The sequence below is a fragment of the Puma concolor genome, chromosome D3, assembly GCF_028749965.1.
Source record: "Puma concolor isolate L17-30 chromosome D3, mPumCon1.1.hap2, whole genome shotgun sequence".
Taxonomy (NCBI): domain Eukaryota; kingdom Metazoa; phylum Chordata; class Mammalia; order Carnivora; family Felidae; genus Puma; species Puma concolor.
Window position 1 is genome coordinate 94,715,365 of NC_141678.1, and position 22,249 is coordinate 94,737,613.

General features: G+C 52.9%; 1 protein-coding gene across 5 annotated transcripts in view; it reads right to left on the reverse strand.

Moving 5' to 3' along the window:
* Positions 1 to 5,880, reverse strand: part of SLC66A2 (solute carrier family 66 member 2) — a 51,560-nt gene extending 45,680 nt beyond the window's left edge. For 4 of the 5 annotated variants that reach the window (XM_025931074.2, XM_086683295.1, XM_025931075.2 and 1 more), the window contains exon 1: positions 5,205 to 5,880. In XM_025931074.2, the coding sequence (XP_025786859.1) occupies positions 5,205 to 5,407 (203 nt within the window). In that variant the 5' untranslated portion in view covers positions 5,408 to 5,880. The remainder of the gene's footprint in view (positions 1 to 5,204) is intronic. The other variant, XM_025931073.2, reaches the window with a different exon arrangement.
* Positions 5,881 to 22,249: the final 16,369 nt, after the last annotated feature.

Here is a 22,249-nt window from a genome sequence, read left to right on the forward strand (position 1 = left end):
AACTCATCTATAGGTGAAGGTCAGACAAAGGGCCAGCAGAAGCTAGATGTCAGCCTACTAACACTGGAGATGCTTCCTTCCCAAGCAGGCTGGGAAGAACCACAATAAATAAGCTGCCCTGGGGCCTCTCACACCAAGCTCATCATGCAAGAAAGGCCACTTTCATGTTTTAAATGCTCAACAGAAACAATGACTGGAAAAACTGGGCAAAGAAATCAAGGTTTGCACTTCTCCTTAAACCACACACCTAAAGAGGCGCTTGGGTGCCCCAGTGGGTTAAACGTCCGACTTGGGCTCAGGTCATGACCTCATGGTTTGAGAGTTCAAGCCCCACATCAGGCTTGCTGCTGTCAGCACAGGCCTGCTTGGGATCCTCTGTCCCCCTCTCGCTGCCCCTCCCCCGTCGCACATGCTCTCTCTCTCTCTCAAAAGTAAACAAACATAAAAAAAAAAAAAAACCACCAAAAATCGAATCCAGATGAGCTCAGTATTTATAGTAAAAACAAGACCATTTAAAGTGAAGTGAGAGGGAGCAGAGGTGAGTACTTAGGGTGAAGACAGGCTGAGACACAAAATTTCAAAAGGCACAACTTTCCACAAAAGATACACAAGAGACAAAATAAATACGAAACAAGGTTCAATGTCATTAGCAACTTCATAAACTAATTAAAATACAAAGATACCATTTTTTACTTGTCAAATTAGTTAAGCTTTTCTTCCTTTGATGCTAATAATCTGTACTGACGGGGATGTCGTGACAGCACTTTGCCCTCGCCTGTCCCTGACAATATGGGTTGGCACAACTTTTTCTTAGAACAAATGATGGGACAGCCTACCAGACAGGTGAAGGGCCTGCCGCTCACGCAGCCACTCTGAAAGGGTTCAGGGCGCCTGGGAGCCCGGGAGGCTCAGTCAGCGAAGCATCCGACTTCGGCTCAGGCCATGATCTCACGGCTGGAGTTCGAGCCCCATGTCAGGCTCTCTGCTGTCAGCACGGAGCCCACTTCAGTTCCTGTCACCCTCTCTCTCTGCCCCTCCCCAGCTCATGTCTCAAAAGCAAATAAAAACATCAAAAAAAATATTTTAACTAAAAAAAAAAAAAAATACATTAAATAAAAAAAGTTCTCCCTTAACTGCAGTGTCCCTAGGTCTCACCCCCCAGGAAGGTACACACCGAAGAGGGGACAGGCAAACATTTCACCCAAAGTTTCCACAGAGATCACCTTCTCCGGGTCTTCAAAGTTACAGAGTAAAGCTCAAGCGGAAAGAAGTTGTGTATCTACTTCCCTGTGTCACGCCAACTGCTACACCCTTAGCAAAATGTTACTACGTCCTCAATAGTGTGGTATCTCTGGCAGTGTTCCTGTATCTCCCATCCAGTGTCAGGCTGCATGTCCAAATACAGTGTTACCACACCTCGGAAACAGCTTACGGCGTCGCTGACACAACGTTGCCGTATCCAGTGCAGCGCTAAGGCAGGTCTCCAATGCGGTGTTATCACGTCTCAGTTACTTTGTTTACTGCACGTCTGATACAGTGTTAATACATCTCCGATACAGCCCTGCTACATCTCTGATAGATGATGCTACGTTACCACATCTGATACGGTGTCATTACATGGCTGAAGTGTGCCCACGTTCCTGATACAACGTCACTGCATCCAATACAATGTTATTACGCATCTGATCCAACATTACCGTATCTCTGATGCAGTGTGTTCGTGTTCATCCAATACAAATGGAGCTTGAGAACTACCTCTACCAAGACACAAAGTTCTGGGGGGGCCTTGCAACATCATCCGTGCACCGTGGCCCCTCCCTCCTCGTCCCTTCTACAAAATCACAAGCCTGCAAACATGAGCTACGAGGCATCATTTAGCCTTTCTCTTGGCTTCTCCTGACACCACAGAGGCAAAATCCTATTCATCAGCATTTTATAGAATATAATCTGCTGAATGCTAGTTTTGCAAAAGGATGATAAGAATCGCAAGAAATCAGGGCGCCGGCGTGGCTCAGTCCGCTGAGCGTCCGACTTCAGCTCAGGTCATGATCTCACGGTTCATGAGTTCGAGCCCCGCGTTGGGCTCTCTGCTGTCAGCACAGAGCTGGCTTCAGAAACTCTGTACCCCTCTCTCTGCCCTTCCCCTGCTCACTCTCTCTCTCTTCTCAAAAACAAATAAACATAAAAAAAAAAAAGAATTGTAAGAAATAAAGCGCTAGGGTCTCACGAGTTTCAGGAACCTGGGGTTTACAAGCTCCACTGGCCTCCCTGGGCGGCAGGGCCACCCACGAGCTCATTCCATGAGTCTGCAGGGGGCTTCCCAGCCTGGAGCTCTGAGGACCACGCTCTCAGCCAGCTCTAGGAAACACACTCTTCAGTTCTAACTTCACCACTGTTCCAGTGTAGACCCTGCTTCCCCCTCAGGGGGCGCCCGCCATGACCCGTATGTGTGTAAATGGTACGTTCCACACAATGCTTCTGCTGAAGCGTAAACCCTGCGGCATCTGCAGCGTCTGGAACATGGGAAACCCTCTAAAACCTATTAAATCATGTGGGCCACTAACCCATGAAGCCTGGAGGAGGCCCAGGAGTGGGGTCTTAGGACTAGGTGGGCAGAGAGGTACATGTTAGTCACAAGCCACAGGCGGAGCCCAGCCTGCCTGCTGGGGTTCACCCCGTGAAATCCAAGTACTGCCCTATGTGAGAAGCACATGCCCAGGCCAGAGAGACTCCTGAGGAGGGACCAGTGCCCTCTGCCAGCCCCCCTTCATCCCAGAATACTGCCTGAAGGCAGCGCTGGGGTTCACACGGTAGCCACAGGACCCCTGAAGTGACCCAGGACGGTTCAGGGTGCAGACTCCGGGGAAGGACCAATCGGATGCACAGAAATACGCTGGCCCGTGGACAAAACTGAGAATCACTAAAGGCCCCCTGTGCTGAATTAGGAGAGAGCACACACTCGTTCTCAAAGTCCCAGGCCCGGCAGTGAAGGGAGAACTTCTAGTCCAAACGCATTAAATGCCAGTTAAATCCAGAGGCCCTGGTGACTTGGCTTTCAAGAAATTAGTTTAACTTCTGCCTTCTCCAAACCAGGTATTTGGACGTAGATTAGATACCCTATTCTCTTCTCTGCAATCGTAAAGGATAAGTACTCTTTTTTTTTTTTTTTATGTTTATTTATTTCTGAGACAGAGTGAGAGTATGAATGGGGCAGGGGCAGAGAGAGAGGGAGACACGGAATCCGAAGCAGGTTCCAGGCTCTGAACTGTCAACACAGAGCCCGACACAGGGCTCGAACTCACAGACCGCGAGATCACGACCTGAGCCGAAGTCGGTCCCTCAACCAACTGAGCCACCCAGGCGCCCCGAAGGATGAGTATTCTTAAGGAAAAGACGTCTCAACTGCTCTCTGTCCCGCCCCCCCTTCCCATAAGGGAAGCCAGTCTCGGGCACTTCCCCTCCGCTGCCAGAGAAAACTCACTCCAGCGCCTAATGAAGTGCCCTTCCTGGCCAACGCTGTGACACCAGGCAGGTGGCAGGCCAGGGGCTCCCTGAGTGCCCTCCAGTGCGCTCAGGGTTAACAACTGTGTCAGAGGCTACTGCATTTTGGGACCTGCTTCCGTTCAACCTTAGACCGGATTAAGGCCATTTTAGAAAAGGGAAGCCACGTGTCACCCTGAAGTGAGTGAGCTCTGTCCCCAAAGGAAAAAGAAGAATCTTCAAAATGGGGTTCTTCAACTTGTGCCAAAGAAAAAACTAAGCACCCACTGGCCCTCCTTTCAAAGCAGCCCGGCCCAGAGACAAACCTGGCGGTGTGACACATTCTCCGGGGAGGAGCCAACTTACCAGCTCACCTTTTAAAAGCCCCGGACGAGGGCAAAACTAACGCACAGTGGACACAAATCAAAGGCATGGGGCCACGGCTGGATGGAACACAGAGGAGAGAACTTCGGGACTCAGAACAGTCATCTCTTGGTTGTGATGGTGACGGGAAGGGGGCGTTGTCAAAACTCATCGAACTGTACGCTTACAATGGATGCTTTTATTCCACGAAAATCGTACCTCCGTAAGGCGGACTCAAACATGAATTAGCTGGGGAGCCAGGGTGGCTCAGTCGGTTAAGAGTCTGACTTTTGATTTCAGCTCAGGTCATGACCTCTCAGTTTGTGAGTTCAAGCCCCGCACCAGGCTCTGAGCCGACTGTGGAACCTGCTTAGGACTCTCTCTCTCTCTCCCTCTCTCTGCCTCTCCCCTGATCGCTCTCTTTCTCTCTCTCTCAAAATAAATAATAAACTTAAGAAAAAGAACTAGCAAAAAACGTGATTACTCAGTAACGAACAAGTCAGAAGGAAGGGCCAGAAGCAGAGCTCTGGACACCCCCGCCTGGTGCCCTTATCCGGCCTCCACACCCACCCACCCTCCGGAGCAACTTTCCTCACTATCTGTGCTCACAGAGGGTCCGGGCGCCACCAAGTAGAAAGGAAAGTTCCAGACCTTTTTAGTCTTAGAATGAGGCTCCAAGATCTCATTTCATTTCCTCTAAAAACTCCCCCTCCCAAACATGTCTCACTTTAGCAACTGTTAAAATTAATTTCCGGTTCCTTACCCGAATGCAAATGATAATAAGAGGAAGCTGGGCTGGGAGTGGCAAGAAAAAATAGTCTCTTAAGTATTATCCAGAAAGTTGACTTTCCTATTAAAACAAAACAAAACAAAACCGTACACACAACAGGAAGGCTGAGGGGACCACCGTCCCTGTACATGACCCCTGAATGCTCTTTCCTGTCAGGCTGTGATGTCCCCTCCTAAGGGGCTCCACTGGTCAGTGGTCAGGCTGTGAGGTCCCCTTCCTACAGCTCATCCCTTTTTCTTCATCTTAATCACTTACTCATTCCTTGTTTTCTCTTTCCCACTCCCATGCAAATTCTAAGGACAGGGACCCAGTTCTAGGACCTTATCCAGCACACAGAAGTCCGTGGGAAAATATTTGACAACGTAAGAAGGACAGAAAATGAAGACGCGGACGTGAGACTACAGTAAGTTTCTCCACTCCAATCCCACCATTTTCTCCGGGGAACAGTCCCGCCCACTTCACCAGCTCCCTCCTAGGAAGTACAGCCGCCTGCACCACCACCCCACTCCGAAACCCCAAAAAGAGAAAGCCATCACCCTGGAAGTACCCCCACAGAAAGCTCCCAACTTACCAGAAAAGGATCCGTAAAATGTTAGCCACCAGGAGCACCAGACACACGTAGGTAGAGAAGCCCTCAGCATTCTGAGTCCTCCGGATGTCCCTGTACTGTGGGATATAGGGCACGACCCCTCCGAAGACCATGGCCCCGGCTGCCCCCCAGGACACCAGCTGGTGCAAGGGGACCAAAAGCCAATCCAAGCCTTCTGCTTCCATCCCGACTGACGTCCACCTGGCCCGGGGGCCCTCCGCTCTCACGGTCCTGGAACGCGCGCTGACGGTCACCCCCACATCGCCGCCGCTACCTTGTGCAGTCCTCCACCATCGGGGCCTGGCGAGAGAGGAAAGGAGGTGAACTCCGGCGCAGGGCCCTGGAGGCAAAGCGAGGGGCGCGCTCCCAGGGCGCTCCCGGAAGCCCGCGGAGGCTCACGGCGGCGGCACGACCCCCTCCTCAGACACCGGCGCCTCCGGGAGCCCTGCGCACGCGAACCGGCACCCGCGGGGGGAAAGCGGCGCGGGGCGCACGGCGGTGGACGCGGGCCTGGGAAGCACGCTCAGTCCGGGGGCGGGCGATGGCTGCGTCCCAGCGGGAACACGCGGCCGGGGTGGGGCGGAGCGCGCTCAGTCCCGGGGGCGCGCTCAGCCCCGGTGGGGCTCTCAGTCCTGGGGGCGCGCTCAGTCCTGGGGACGCGCTCAGCCCTGGTGGGGCGCTCGGCCCCGGGGGCGCGCTCAGCCCTGGGGACGCGCTCGGCCCCGGGGCGCGCTCAGCCCTGCGGACGCGCTCGGCCCCGGGGGCGCGCTCAGGCCCGGGGGGCGCGCTCAGCAGGAGAGCGGGGTGGCTCGGTCTGGGGTGGGACGCACGGCCCGGGGGTGGGGAGACACACTCAGTCCTGGGACCCACCGCCCGCCCCGAGCCCCGAGCCCCGAGCCAGGGGAGGGCGGTCCCCGCGCCGCGCCCGCGTCCACACGCGGCCTGCGGATCCGAGGCGCGGCCCTTACCCTCCGCGCCCGCACCCGCGCCCGCGCCGGCCCCGCCCGGTCTGTTCTGCGTGCACCTTCCGTCTGTCCGTCCCAGCGCCGCAGCCCCGCCTCCGAGTGACGTCACAATGCAGGGGACCCGCCCACCCAGGCGGCAGGCCGAGAGGCGCTGGGTCCTAGAGCGCACCTGTCTGTCAGGGAGGGGTCGGAGCTAGACGGAGAACGAAGTGGTGGATTGAGGGTCGCCGCGGCGATGCTGCTCCGCCGGCCCGGCCCGCCCCTCCCCGCTTAGGAAACACCTGCGTGGTGAGACCGCGCCTCGAGAGCCAGGGACGCACCAGACGCGTCCCCCGACCTGTGCCTGGGCGAGGGGCCGTGTGGACGCGGTGCGCCGCCACGGAGAGCAGAGGACAGGGTGCCGTCCACGGCCGAGGTCTGCGCGAGGCCTGGGGACCCCCCTCGTGGGGGCCCGGGTTGGGTCTGCCCTCCCCCCCGCCCCCGGTGATGCCGGCGGTCCCTCCGCACCTTCGTTTTCCGACGACCTGGGGAGTCAGGGGGGGGGGGGGGGGGCTGCCCGTCCCGATGCGGGCGGGGCCCTGAGAAGCAGGATGCAGAAGTGAGCCGTGTCAGGAACCTCACCTGGTCTCCGGTGAGGCGGAAACAGGCCCACCGTGTGCCCGAAGCCTCCGCAGGCCCGCCTTCCGCTCCCGCCGCAGGTACCCCAGGCCCAGGGCGGCAGCCGGGACTGCTGGTCGGGGCGCAGTCTCTCAGACACATCGTGACCGAAGGACCGAAGGACGTGCTGGACATGCCGCTCCCTGACTTGCCAAGTGCTTCCCAGCCTCGGCCCATTCACAGAGCTCTTCCCCGACCCAGGTGAGCCCCCAGGGGCCCTAGCAGGTGCACCGCGCCTGCATGCTGGCGGTCTGGGTGTGCATGGAGCCCTATGCCCGGTGGGATGGTGAGCCGTGAGGACCCTTGTACGAAACCAGCGAGCCCTGTGTGCCCAGGCCTCTTGCAGGAGGGACTCAGGGCAGAGAACTGCAGGGCCCCAAGGTTCTGCTCCCATCTCAGTGCGGTGGGACCTGAAACACCCCAAAAGGGAAGGCCTGGTGGATGAGAGCAGGTGGCCCTGGGGGCACACACCCGGTCGGCCAGCTTCCCCGCCCGCAGGTCCGACCTGGTCTCCTGCTTCCTACCGGGAAGATTTTGTGAGAAATCATGGGAACAGCACGGACCTCACTGAGACTAAGTCCCAAACAAGCCTGGGGTGATGAGAAGGGCCTCCTTAAAGCACAGGGTCATGCTTACTTCCCCCCCGTGTCCCAGGCTGTTGTTAGGTTTTCTGAGTCACAGCTACTCAGAGGATCCACAGGGAACAACTGAGAACACAGCAGCAGGAATGTACAGGGAAATGAAAATACACACGCAGAGAGGGAAGTGGCGGCAAGACTGGGAGAAAAGAAGTAGGTGTTCCTACTTAACCGCCTCTCCTGACCTCTGCAGGCCCGAGAGCGTTCCACTCTGTCCTGGAGGCTGGGGTGGAGCGACAGGCTCCCCTCCTACTCTCACTGGATCACGTGGAGTCACGTCCACTGGTCCTGTTCATGCTGGCAAAGGCGGGCAGATTGGTCACCGGCCCCCAGCCGCCCACTCCCCTGGATCCATCAGGGCACGTCTCAGAGCCTGCTAAGTGGATACAACCCTGCGTTCTTGGCCCAGGACTTCACCCCGAAAGTGAGCTGATGACTGAGAGTGGGCTTGTAATCGTTTTAAACACCAACTGTCTGGAATCCGAGTGGCACTCTCTGGTCTGGAACCGTCGGTCAGTCAGGAGAAGGAAGGACAGCTCATCTGAGATGGTGAATGTGTTACGTGACTTCCCGCAAACAAAAGAAGCCAAATTGTGCTAGGCCAGAAAATGGCCCCCAAGCATATCACCCTAATCCCCAGAAACCTGTGAATGTTACCTTATTAAAAAAGAAGAAGAAGAAGGAGAAGGAGAAGGACAAGAAATGCAGGGCATTGGCTGGCTCAGTTGGTGGAGTGTGTGACTCTTGATCTCAGGGTTGAGGAGTCTGAGCCCCATGTTGGGTGTAGAGATTACTCAAAAAATGAAACCTTTTAAAAAATAAAAATAAATAAAATTTTTTTAATATTTTTTAACATTTATTCATTTTTGAGAAAGGAGACACACACGCACACACACACACACACACACACACATACACACACACACATACACACACACAGATCATGAGCAGGGGAGGGGCAGAGAGAGAGGGAGACACAGAATCGGAAGCAGGTTTCAGGCTCCCACCTGTCAGCACAGAGCCCGACGCGGGGCTCGAGCTCAAGAATCTCGAGATCATGACCTGAGCTGAAGTTGGACACTTAAACGACTGAGCCACCCAGGCATCCCAAAATAAACTGTTTTTTAAAAATACAGCTGTGATTACATTAAGGATCTTGAGACAGCAGGGCGCCTGCGTGGCTCAGTTGGTTAAGCATCTGACTCTTGATTTCAGCTCAGGTCACGGTGTCATGGTCCGTGACATCAAGCATTGTGTTGGGCTCTGTGCTGACAGCACGGAGCCTGCCTGGGATTCTCTCTCTCCCTCTCTCTCTGCCCCTCCCCACTCATGCTCTCTCTCTCTCTCTCAAAATAAATATTTTTTTTCTTTTGCAAAAAGGATCTTGAGGTAGGGAGATCACCCTAGATTACCCAGGTGGGCTCTAAATGCCATCTCCTGTGTCTCTACAAGAAGAAGGCGGGAGACAAGACAAAGGAGCAGAGGCCACCACAGGCCAAGGGACACAGGCAGCTCACAGAAGCTGGAGGCACTGGAGGGACTGTCCCCAGGAGCCTCCGGAAGGAGCACAGCCCTGCCAGGACCCTGACCTGGGCCTGTAAAACGGATTTTGGACTTCTAGCCTTCAAAACTGCGAGAGAACACATGTCTGCTTTTTCTGCCAGGCAGTGTATGGTGACAGCCACCACCGGAAGCGAATCTAGAAGTCCCCAGGGAGTGACTAACAAGATGGTCAGCGTCACGGGCAGAGAAGAGGCGGGGCCACCTCCCTCCGCTGCTGTGCCTGCCCCCGTGTCCAGGAAACCTGCAAGGAGACAGATCGGAGGCTTCACTCAAGGAACTTGGGTTGTAAAGTTCCGGAACACGGACTTCCAGCGCCAGCCCCAGAGCACTTGGTGCTGGTCCCCCGATGACTCTCACCCCCACCCCGGCTGTCTTCGTCGACCCAGCCGTAGCCCTCGCCTGGTGGAGTGGGGCAAAGAACGTCTGTGTGCCTGTACTCTGAGCTCAGCCTTTCCTTCGGGCAGCTCATCACCCGTGGCCGAGGCTGGGCCCACCACCAGCCTCTGTGTCCTCACCCTGCACTGGTGCCGAGTGGCCGAGCTCTAGCCAATGAGGGTAGGGGACACTGACTCACCCCACCTGCAGGCCTGACCCCTTGGGCCTCCACCGGACCCTCCTTGCTTGCCTTCACCTGCTGACCAGGTGCAAACAAGACAGTGGAGAATCCACTGGGATGTGGCCTAGGATGTGGCTCCCGGCTAGATGGGACGTGACGCTTGACTGACGACATGAGGCAGAGCCCCCATGTCGGACTGTGACATCGATGAGTTTCACTGGGCTCAACCACTGGAATCTGGGATTGTTCATTACAGATGAGCATTACTTCCTGTAACATACAATCGAATTCTTAAATGTCCACCACCTTACCACTTCCCAAATGGCACTTAACCACACTCACACACACTGCACAAAGCCCCAGACTGAGGACTCCTAAAAACCCAGTTGAGCCCACTTCTAATCTTTCAAACCGACACCCATATTGTTACGTAAAGAGCCACTGTGAGCCCTGCAGTGTCTGCCCAGCCAGACGTGGACCAAATGCAGCTCCCACCTGGTTGGCACCTCGCACTAAGACTCCACCAGCAGAGCAGCTCTGCAACTATTTTAAATTTCATAAACGATGGCTCTTTTTTTTAAGTTCGGTTCTTTTTGAGAAAGCCAGCATGAGTGGGGGAGGGGCAGACAGAGAATCCCAAGCAGGCTCCCCACCTGCCAGAGCAGAGCCCGATGCAGGGCTCAAACCCACCAAACTGCGAGGTCATGACCTGAGCTGGAACCCAGAGTTTCACCTAATGGACCAAGCCCTCCAGGCACCCCTAAAAGATGGCTCTTAAAATGCAGATCGCCTACGCGGAGGACAGAACCACACTCCAGCACCACAGACCTACTGCCTGTCCCGTTTCCCTGGGCCGTGGGAACGGTGGTCCGACCTTCCAGGCCTTCTCTGGCCTCGTCTGGACTCAGGAAAGGCCCCTGGCATCCAGAGGTCAAGGGTAATACCACCCTTCTCAGCCCTACTTCTGCCTTTGAGAGCCTTGAGTTTGCAAGGACCTGCTCAGCCATTGGGGCAGGAATGTCCAGGTGGCTGACAGATTGCTGAGACCCCACGCAGGAACATTGTTACTGCTTTAGTTTTGAACATCAAAATCATGAAAATAGATAAAAGGACAACAAAAGGGAGGAAATATTCAGAAAAACAGGAAAGAAAAGGGGTGGGCCCTAAGAGGTGCCCCAATCAGCTCCTGCTCATGAAGCTGCATGGCTTTTCCCGGTGAGAAGGCGCTAACCCAGTCCAGGCAGAGCCACCAGCCCATGACAAGTATTTCCCCTTTCCCCAAATCCGTGAGAACAGTAGCAGAAATGGAAAGTCCTCCTGCAGTGAGACCGGGAGAAAGCGGGAGCTCCGAGCTGCTGGGGTGTGGAGACAGGCCACCTGCACGGGCCATAGAGAGGAGGAAGTGAGGACCCAGGTCCAGAGAGAGCCAGGGGAACACCAGCTGCGGGGCATCTGAGCTGCAAAAATGAAACCCCTAACTTGCAGCAGGGGAACAAGGTTGACAGGCTGCTGCTAGGAACATTCCAGAACTAGTCAACAAAGAGAAAATAGAAAACAACAGCCCAAAACAGTGTAGGAGATCTTCGTGAATCCTACTTCGGAAGCATCTGTGAGCCTCACCGGGGAGGAGAGCAGAGGTGCCCGGTGACGCCCCACGGGGCTCAGGCCAGAGCCTGGTTTTCATGAAGCACCTGGGAGCTTGACAGCCACCACCGCCTTGTCGGGACCCGAGCGCCTTGCCACCTTTCTGATGCAAACCTAACTGTCCCGAAAGTGTGACAGATCAGTGACCGGGCAGCAGAGGGTGTGTGTTGTTTTAAAATATCTTCAGGGGTGCCTGGGGGGCTCCCTCAGTTAAGCCTCCGACTTTGGATCAGGTCACGATCTCCCGGTCCGTGGGTTCGAGCCCCACGTCAGGCTCTGTGCTGACAGTGGAAGCCTGGAGCCTGCTTCGGATTCGGTGTCTCCCTCTCCCTCTGCCCCTCTCCTGCTCATTCCCTGTCTCTCTCAAAAATAAATAAACACTAAAATAGGTGAAATATTTCAGAGAAACACATGCAATTCTTAAAATTTGTCAGATGATGATAGTATATAAAGTGGAAGGGAGGGAGGGGAGGAGGGAAGTCTGGATGAAGTGTGCAGTGTAGCTGACAGCAGTGCCCCATGTCCTGGTGTCCTGGGTCCCTGGTGGTGACAGCGCCCTGTGGTCGTGGAAGACGTTTTTAGGGGAGGCTGGGCGAAGGACACGGGAACTGTCTACCCAACAAGGCACTCTCTGAGAAAGAGGCTGGGCTCAAGGGTGTAACTGCAGTTCGAAGAAACTAAACCTACGCGGGTGGGCGATCTGCTAGAGAAAAGCTCGAGAGAGGTCTACGGAATGATTATAAAATTTTTCAAGGAATTATTTTATGAAACATTCAGAGAGAAAAATAACCCATTATGAAATTAAACTGAGAGAAGACAGTCAGAATTTGACCGAACCTAAAAAGACCAGAATGAGCGGGTACAGTTACCCGCAGAAGCTGAGTCCAGACACGGGACGTGCGGAGCTCAAAGCACCGGTGAGCTCATATCAGGAGTCCCAAGACTGGGGCGCCCAGCTGGCTCAGTCAGTGGGGTATGTGACTCTGGATACTGGGGTCGTGAGTTTGCACCCCATGTGAGGTGTAGAGATTACTTAAAAAAAAAAAAATTCTCAAAGACCTAGAAAGGGCTTTACTTACTTTTCAAAAAGTGAAATGGAAATTCCGCGTCATTGGCTTGTCCTGCTGCCTGGCTGGAGGGTCATCAGCAGGAAGGATAAGAGAGAGGAGAAGATATACCAGGCTGTCTTGCGAGCAAAACTCGTTAAATAACTGGAATAGAGACCATTTCAAACAAAAACTGGGTAATAAGATGGCAGCCACACATGAGACGAACAAATAAAGAAATTGTAACATGACTCTCATTTACGGTCTTTGGCTAAGAATCCACTGGAAAATGAATGTGAGATCTTGTACCAAAAAAAAAAAGATGTCCCATGAGCTTATTTAGCAGAAATATGTGACTCTGCAAAGGGAGCTGTTTCGGGACAGTAGGGATGACAACAGAATGAGCCGAAGGCATTAGCAGCGAAGGAAACGACAAGTCACAGAGCAGTCAAGAAAGGGAGGAAGGTGTGCGGAAGCCGACCGGTCTGTGCAGACTCCGTGTGACCGAGGGAAGCTCCCTGGGCCGGAAGAGCCCCTGCTGGGGAGAAGCAGCGCGCCCGGGGGAGACACGACCAGAGCGAACCGAGGAAGCCAGTGCCTGTCCAAGCCACGTACACGCGCACGCGTGCACACGCACGCGTGCACACCACGCACAAGGGGCTTTCTAGCTCTAGAAGCACGCGGTTTTGCTTATGAACCTTCCCCTTTTCTTTTTAAATTGAGGCACAATTCGTGCGACACAGAATCGGCACTGTTAAAGCACACAGTTTGGTGGCAGCCAGTGCAGTCACGCTGCTCTGCCCGCACATTTCTGTCCAGTTCCCACACATTTCATCGCCACAAAGTAAAACCTCGCTCCTCCCCAAGCCCCTCCCTCCAGCCCCTGGAAACCACCAATCTGCTCTCTGTTTCTGGGGATTTACCTTTTCTGGCTATTTCCTATGAACGGAATCATACGACATGTGACCTTTGGTATGTGGCTTCTCGCATGGGGGTCATGTGACCGCTGAAACCTGCGGGAGCAGGAGGCCGGTCCGTCGCCACCGCCCGCTGCCTAGGGAAGCCCAGCTCCAGCCCCCTGAGAGCCTCCCTCCTACTCGCCTTCCTGGGTGGGCTCCAGAAAAGCTTCAGGCAGCTTTAGTTTTCTGTTTTTATTCACACGCCTTAAAGTATTTTAAATCCTATGATCTTGGTCTGAGCAGTGGCAAAAAGTAGCACAATTCTTACGTTTGCAAAACCATTCAGGAAAGGAAAATAAATTGAACTGAAGAGAATATTTTAATACAAATGCACATCGACTGGCTACCAAGTCCCCGAGACTCTTCCTTCTTACAGGTTTCTCTCCCTCCCTCCCACTCGGTGTGCTAGAGCCGTTCCTGGGGTCCCCGTGCTCCGCCTGGAACCGGCACCCCAGCCTCCCGGGAGCTGAACGCGTGCCCTCCGGCCCCCGCCCGTGTGATTGCTTCCTTGGCTCTCCTCATTAAGACTGTGACTTGATGAATTGTTCATCTGAAAGAAAAGAGCTGTTTTCCTCAGGTTTGGGGTTTTGTTCCCAAGACACTTGTGACCCACGGACAGGGAGGAGGTACTTAAGGGGAGAGGCACTGATGGCCAAGAGCCAGGCCAAAGCTCCAGAGTTTCCACCTAAAGAGATTGATGGGAAGACACTGGTTTTTCTTTCTTAAGCTTATTTATTTTGAGAGATACAGGGAGTAAGTAAGGGAGGAGCAGAAAGAGAAGGAGAGAGAGAGAGAGAGAGAGAGAATCTTGAGCAGGCTGTCAGAGCAGAGCCCAATGCAGGGCTCAAACCCGCGAAACCCCGAGATCATGACCTGAACCGAAACCAAGAGTTGGACGCTTAACCGACTGAGTCCCCAGGCGCTTCGACTAAGCCCCCAGGCACGAGATGCTGAGTTTCCTGAGCCCCGTGCCACCGTGTTTGATCCACAGAAACAGCAGAACTGATTTTATTTCTACTCTACACAGAATGCAACTTTTTAGGGGCGCCTGGGTGGCTCAGCCGGTTAAGCGTCCGACTTCGGCCCAGGTCATGATCTCACGGTTCGTGGGTTCAGGCCCCGCATCCAGCTCCGTGCTGACAGCTGAGGGCCTGGAGCCTGCTTCGGATTCTGTGTCTCCCTCTCTCTCTGCCCCGCCCCCACTCATGCTCTGTCTCTCTCTCAAAAATAAATAAACATTACAAAAAAAAAACAAGAGTGCTACTTTTTTATTGTATTCTTCTCGGGGTGGCTTTTGAGAGGAGACTGCAGCCACACTGGTGGTGCCCAGTCCAGAATAAAAACCAGACACAAGGCTGGTCAAGGTGCGAAATGAGGAAGCCTTTGTTGGGGCCATTTGGAATTATGTATCGCACTCTTTTTAAGGTGCTTATAACCTTGGAGAGGATTCAGGGAAGACGGCAGAGCAGGGGCCCCGGGAATCTCTCCCCCCCAGATGACAACAGCAGGGGCGGAACCTGTGTGATGGGACTGCTTTGGAACTGTGGACTCTGCCCGAGGCCTGCCACGTGTCCGGGAGAAGTCGTCGATTTTGGTCCATTCCAGCTCGCAGCACAGCAGCACCTACCCGTCCCGCGCCCCAGCCATGGGGCAGGCAGCCGGGTACGTGTTTCTGGAGCGGCCCGCAGAAGCCAGGTGGACGAAAAGGACCCTGTCCCCCAAACGGCAGGAGGCCATGCTCTGACCACACAGGTGCGGACTCAGAGGCTGGCGGCCATTGCTGTCACCCCTCCAGCTCCAGCTCGAGTGACTTCAAGGGGATAAGTGCCCTCTTATCCCCCTTTTGTTTTCCACTTTTCCCCTTTTGGGAGCCACACGTTAAAGACTAGGACATTGAAAAACAGCTGCCTATTTGGGGGAAGTTAGGAAGCGACGGCACATGTCCAAGGAAAGGCTCAGAAAAGACCGGGGAAGACATTAAATGGACACCTCAGGTTGACCCCCGGCACAGAGCCCGCAACCATGAAAAGAACGACGACAACAAAACAGCAAACCTTGGGGAAGGGGGAGAATCTGATTTCCAGAGTAACCGCATCATGAGATTCGAATGTCCAGCGCTCAGCAAATCGCAAGGCACACAAACAGGAGACTTCGGCCCATTGAAAGGAAAAAGATAATTCAACAGAATCTGTCCCTAAAAAGGACCCGGTGTCAGATCTACTAGAGAGACTTTAAAGCAATGGTCTTAAAGATGCTCAAAGAGCTGGAGAGTGACAAAGTCAAGAAGACAGTGTGTGAACTACTGACAACAAGAAAGAAAACCTAACACCAAAAGAAATTCTGGAGCTGAAATTACAGCACCTGAAATGAAAAATTCACCAGATAAATCAAAGGCGGATTTGAGCACACAAAGGAGACAATATTTTGAAAATCTGTCCTGTTTCAAATTGTAGACAACTCACAGTGGCTCATTAGTCTGTATCCAAATCAGAGACAGTGAAGGTCTTTTTGCTTGGGGGGGCGGGGGCAGGGCTTAAACTCAATTCCTTCTCTCCTGTCTCCCCAGGTCTTTGCTCACTCACAGCTTTTGCACACTTGGTCACACACTGAAACCCTGGAGGCTTTACAGCCACCCCAGGGGCACCCGGGGGCTTAGTCTGTTAAGCATCGACTCTTGGTTTCCACCCAGGTCATGATCTCAACGTTGTGGGGTGGAGCCCCGTGTCAGGCTCTGGGCTGACGGTGAGGAGCCTGCTTAGGATTCTCTCTCTCCCTCTCACTCTGCCCCTCCCCTGCTCACGCACGTGCTCGATCTCTCTCTCAAAAAAACCCAAAAAACAAAAAACATTTAAAGCCACCCCAGAGCACTGACAAATAGGACAGTGCTGAGTCTGGTCACCGTGCAGCCAGGTTTGAGAGCCACTCTTTTCAAATTCACACCCAGTGCAGGAAGTCCTCATGGCTTAGGAGAATTGCTTCCAGGAGAGGACACTTGAACAAAGGGGGCCAGATGGCACAGTAAATAATCAGTGGATTACAAAATAGTGGATAATGTTGCATTAAAACATGAAAAAGTCATGAAACTAAAATAATTACAAACAGTATTCAAAATTAGGAAAATGTTGCCACTATTTTAGAATAAAAAGCAAGAAACCTTCTACTCAAATCTGTGTATCCAAATCTGTACCCCAAAAGAACCCCTTTTCTAACAGATTTTATAAATGAGAATCTGCAAACAGATCAAAGGTAGAGACGGGAGACTGGGAGCCCCATATCCCGCATTCTGCATCGGTACCTATAAGAGAGCCCTTTTAACGAACATGAGACAAGGACGAAAGAGAGCACTCTGACCTGTCCTGACGCAGCAGCTGCAGGCGCCTGGGTCCGCAGCGTGCACAGGTGAGGCCCTGCGGTGAAGGCCCCACATGGAGCCGGGGGCACCTGAGCCTTCCCTGGCGTTGATGCTTCGGGCACAGAACTGCCTCTCACATTTGGTCACAGTGATGCTCTCATCTCTCAAAATTTTAGTTTCCAGTTGAGATAAAGCTTTGCTTCCTTTTTAGCTTGTAGAGGAAGCTAAATGGACACGTCCTTGGTTTCACAAATATGTTCTGCTGCCTCCTTTCTTTTCTGATCCCTCTAGCCTTGGACCGGCGAGACGTCACCCACAGCATCTGACGTCTGCAGTTTCCTGGCACATTTCAGTGTTCTCATGTTGTGGATGCCCCACCTCAGCTACATTAGAGGATTCTTCTCCCCAAACCTAGTTCCTTAAATGTAATGTTCCTAAGGTGGGTTTCTATTAAGTGATGCTTGCTTCCATATTAATGAATTTGTCTCACGTGGATGCAGGAGTAAGACTTTGCTCCCTAACTAACCGGTATAGGTGAAAACCACCCAGGTGCTAGATTAGAAGGACAGATCCTGTATCTCCGGCGGGAGGGGGGTGGTTCTCAGAGACTTTCTGAGTAGGTTCTCACTGGACCAGAGAGATTACACTTCGGAAACATAAAACGTGTGTTTAAAAACACAAAGGCGAGGGGCGCCTGGGTGGCGCAGTCGGTTAAGCGTCCGACTTCAGCCAGGTCACGATCTCGCGGTCCGTGAGTTCGAGCCCCGCGTCGGGCTCTGGGCTGATGGCTCAGAGCCTGGAGCCTGTTTCCGATTCTGTGTCTCCCTCTCTCTCTGCCCCTCCCCCGTTCGTGCTCTGTCTCTCTCTGTCCCAAAAATAAATAAACGTTGAAAAAAAAAATTAAAAAAAAAACAAAACACAAAGGCGAAAGAGAATCACAGGTTTCCCAGGTCCAGGTCCTGCAATTCTTTTTTTTTTTTTTTAAGTTGAAACTGTATGTTTTTTTGTTTGTTTGTTCATTTTGGTCCTGGAATTGTTAGCCTAGAGTTTGAAGCTGGAAAAAATATACTTTAAACAACTTTTTTTTTTATTAAACTTTTTTTGAGAGAGAGAGCAGGGGAGGGGCAGAGAGAGAGAGAGAGAGAGAGAGAAAGAATCCCATGCAGGCTCTACAATCAGCACAGAGCCGATGCAGGGCTCGATCCCATGATACTGGGATCATGATCTAAGCTGAAATCAAAAGTCAGATGCTAGGGCGCCTGGGTGGCTCAGTTGGTTAAGCAGCCGACCTTGGCTCAGGTCATGATCTCGTGGTCCGTGAGTTCGAGCCCCGCATCGGGCTCTGGGCTGACAGCTCAGAGCCTGGAGCCTGTTTTAGATCCTGTGTCTCCCTCTCTCTGACCCTCCCCCGTTCATGCTCTGTCTCTCTCTGTCTCAAAAATAAATAAACGTTAAAAAAAAATAAGATGCTTAACCCACTGAGCACCCCCCCCACCCCGTTTTCACTTTGGTTTCACTTTGGGAGGCATATGCCCAGAAGTGGAGTCGCTGATTCATATGGTGATTCTATTTGTAATTTTTTGAGGACCCACTGCCTCACTGTCCACAACAACTGCTCCATTTTAAGTTCTGGCCAGCAATACACCAGAGTTCCAGTTTCTCCACATCCTCACCCACACCTGTTGTTTCTGTGTTTCTGATAATAACCGTCATCATGAATGTGAAAGGGTATCTCACTGTGGTTTGGATTTGCATGTCCCTGGTGACCAGTGATGTTGAGCATCCTTTCATGTGCTTGTTGGCCACTTGTATGTCTTCTTTGGAGAGATGTCTGTTCAAGTCCTTTGCCCATTTTTAATCAGGTTGTTTATTTTTTGTTGTTGTTGAGTTTTAGGAATTCTCTATATATTCTGGTATCAATTCCTTATCTGATATATGACTTGGAAATATTTTCGCCCATTCTGAAGGTTGCCTTTTCATTCTGTTGATAGTATCCTTTGATGGACTTTCTCGGTGCTACACCCCACTCCTGGCACTGTACTATAATCTCAAACAACTTAGTGAAGTTTAGGGCCCCATGTGTGAAGTGGCAAGGCAATAATATTTGCCTTGAGTGTGTTATTGTGGAGATGAATGAGAAAGTGGAAATAAAAAGTATTAGCCCCTCTTCCAGAAATAGCATTTGGGCATTCCCCTTTCTATAACACTTTTCCTACCCTTCCCAGTCAGCTGACACACCTTGTCTGTCTCCCAGTTCCGTACCCCTAGAGTACCTGGGAACTTGGAAGTGCTTGCAACCCCAAACACGGGACTAAGCCTTTCTTTTCCTCTCCCCTAGAGTCATCGAGCTCACTTTCACTCTGGCCCAACACTATCAAGCATCATGGGTGAGCAAAGGTATTACATGATGTGCTTGTCCAAATGCAGATTCTTGGGGTGGCTCAGTCGGTTGAACATCCGACTCTTGATTTTGCCTCAGGTCATGATCCCAGGGTCATGGGATTGAGCCCTACAACAGGCTGCTCAAGATTCTCTCTCTCTCTGCCCCCCTCACCTGAACATGGGTTCTCTCTTTCTCTCTCTGTCTCAAACTGAAAAAAAAAAGTAGATTCTTGGGCTCAGGAAGGGCACCGAGTGACGTGGATGCTGTGGCTTGAGAACCATGCTAGGATGCGCTGTTTTAACCACCCAGACCCTGAACATCCCACCTCCGGTGACTTCTGCCTCTGTTCCAGGACAACCACCTATTTCCATGACCACATCAAGGTCTTTGCCACCTGAGCCCCTAACAGCTGGACTTCTAGAATCTTCCTACATACCTTACAGGTTCTCTTTCTCGGTGACCGCATGAGCCCTCACATCACACTGCCTCTGCTTTCTTATCATTCCCAACTGAGTAAGGGAACTGGGTCTGAGCCCCCTCCCTTCTTAGGGAGCCCCCAGGCCTCAGATTCTGGTGGGAGTTTCAGAGGCTCTGTCCCCTCAAGGGTAGTGCCGGGCCGCCTCTACCAGATCTACCTGGAGAGAACCCCATCACCCACCCAGACCTCCAGCCACCCTCTGAGCTGGGGGCCTGCCTTTGTTTTCTCAGACTCATGTCCCAGTGGCCTGCTGGGCGCAGCAGGTTCCAATTGCCTTGGTCAAGCTGTTCCTGGAAGCTCGGGCTGAAGACAACTCGAGGCCAGGCTGGGCAGCCTCACAGAGGCTCCTTGGAGGAGAGAAACACAGGCAGAAGAGAGGCCCGTGGCCTCAGAGACAAGAGCCTCTGCTCTTCTGTGTGTCTAATTCCAGGCTCCCGTGGGCCAGGCCGTGCTCCCTGCCTGCTGTCTACTGTCTGTAATTAAAAACAAGGAAGGCATAGCCTGCGTGGGGTGTGAGCGTGCACATTAACGCGGCCCTTCAGCTAGGACCAGCTGTTAGCACCGGGAGTCCTCCCGGGAATCCGTGCTTCCCAGGGTGCTCCCAAGGCCCACCCCAGCCTAGCTCTGCACAGAATGTCAGAAGTGTCCAGCACCACGCAGCCCTGCCCTGTGTGAAGGAGCGTCTGGGGAGCCGTTTGCTTCCACAAGGGAACCTGCCCTTGCAGACAAGGTGGGTCCGGTCTTGAGAGAATCCGGGCTGGGCCCTCTGGCCAAGCAGGTTTTCCCTGAGTCCTTAGTGGCTGAGGGAGAACCGGAGATCACCCAGCATGAGGCCTCTCCACCTCCACATCCTTCAAAGAGAAACCAGAAGCCGTAGGACAGGATTCCTCACCTGAGAACCATCCTTGGAGAGGAGACTGAAGCTCAGGGCTTAGCCAGTGCACCTCCTGCCACCCCCCTCTCCCTGGGCCAAGGTCCCTACTGCAAGGCTTCCTCCTCAGTCCCTGAAAGATCCTTAAAAAGACACGAAAAGTGGCAACACGGCCATGCTTTTAAAAAGCTATTAAGGGGGCGCCTGGGTGGCGCAGTCGGTTAAGCGTCCGACTTCAGCCAGGTCACGATCTCGCGGTCCGTGAGTTCGAGCCCCGCGTCAGGCTCTGGGCTGATGGCTCAGAGCCTGGAGCCTGTTTCCGATTCTGTGTCTCCCTCTCTCTCTGCCCCTCGCCCGTTCATGCTCTGTCTCTCTCTGTCCCAAAAATAAATAAACGTCAAAAAAAAAATTAAAAAAAAAAAGCTATTAAGTTTATTTATTTTGAGAGACAGAGAGAGAGAGAGAACGCGCACACCCGTGTTTAAGTGGGGGAAGGGGCAGAGAGAGGGAGAGGGAGAGAATCCCTGCAGAGCCAGACGTGGCTCCAACCCACAAACTGTGAGGTCACGACCTGAGCCAAAGCAGGACGTTTAACCGACTGAGCCACAGGCACCCTTAAAAAGGTATTTTAACAGCTTTATTGAGATATAATTCACATACCACAAATCCGCCCTTTAAAGCATACAATTCAATGATTTTTACTTTATTCACAGGGTCGTGCACCCATCATCCTAACCTAATTTTTGACTATTTTGCCCCCCCAAAGAAACCCCTTAACTATTGAGCAGTCTCTCCCTATACCCTTCCTCCCACAACACCCAGCAACCACCACTCTGCTTTCCTCCTCTATGGATTCGCCAATTCTGGACGTTTCATGTAACTGGAAGCCAGTCACAATATGTGGAGTTTTGTGACTGGCTTCCCTCTCTTAGCATGAAGTTCCCAAGTTCACCCACGTCATAGCGCCCCTCAGTGCTTCCTTCCTTCCTTATGGCTGAGTAACGTTCCACTGAATGGATGGACCACATTTTCTTTGATTTGTCTAATGGTGGCCTCCTGGGCTGTTTCCACCCCTTAGCTATTGTTAACGGTGCTGCCGTGAACGTCTGTGTCACGTGTATGCTGTCACTTCTCTCGTGTCTATGTCTGGAGGTAGAACTAAGGCTATATGGTGACTTTATGTGTAGCTTTCCGTGGAGTTGCCAGAAGGTTCTCCATACTGGCTGGGCCATGTTACATCCCACCAGCGGTGTGTAAGAGCTCTAACTTTGCCACACCCTTGCCAACACTCTCATTGTCTTTTGATTCCAGCCATCATAGTGGGTGTGAGGTAGGATCTCATTGTGGTTTTGATGTGCATTCTCCTGATGAGGCTGGGCCCTGGGACACGGGGGTGACCCAGACAGACACAGCCCCGCCCCACAGAGCTCTGAGTCCAGAAGGGTACAGACACATAACCAAAACAGGTACCTGCTAAAAACAGGGTCCTGGGGGTCACCATGAAGTGACCCACGAGCCACAATCCAGACAGGCCTGAAGGGTGCCCGGAGAGAAATGGGTTATGAGACCTTCCTTCCAGGGCTTCAGTAAAATCAGAACAGGGGCACAAGTGTTGGCGGTGTGCCAGGACTTGGTCACGTCCTTAGGTTTAAAGTTGACCGTAGAAATGGCGGAGATATAAAGAGCTGGCTGTCTGGTGGTTGGGTGGTTATGGGCCCAGGACGGGGATGCACAAGAGGCCATGTGCAGGCTGCAGCTAAGTCACCCAGGGTCTCTGTGATCCCACTAGAGAAGTGACCACATTGCATAAAAACGGAGGAAACCTAAAGGCAGGAGGCAGGCCAATGTGTGCCAGGGGCTGGGGAGGGGCTGCGCAGGTGCGTGCTGGTGACACAACGTGAGGTGCTCCCCGCCC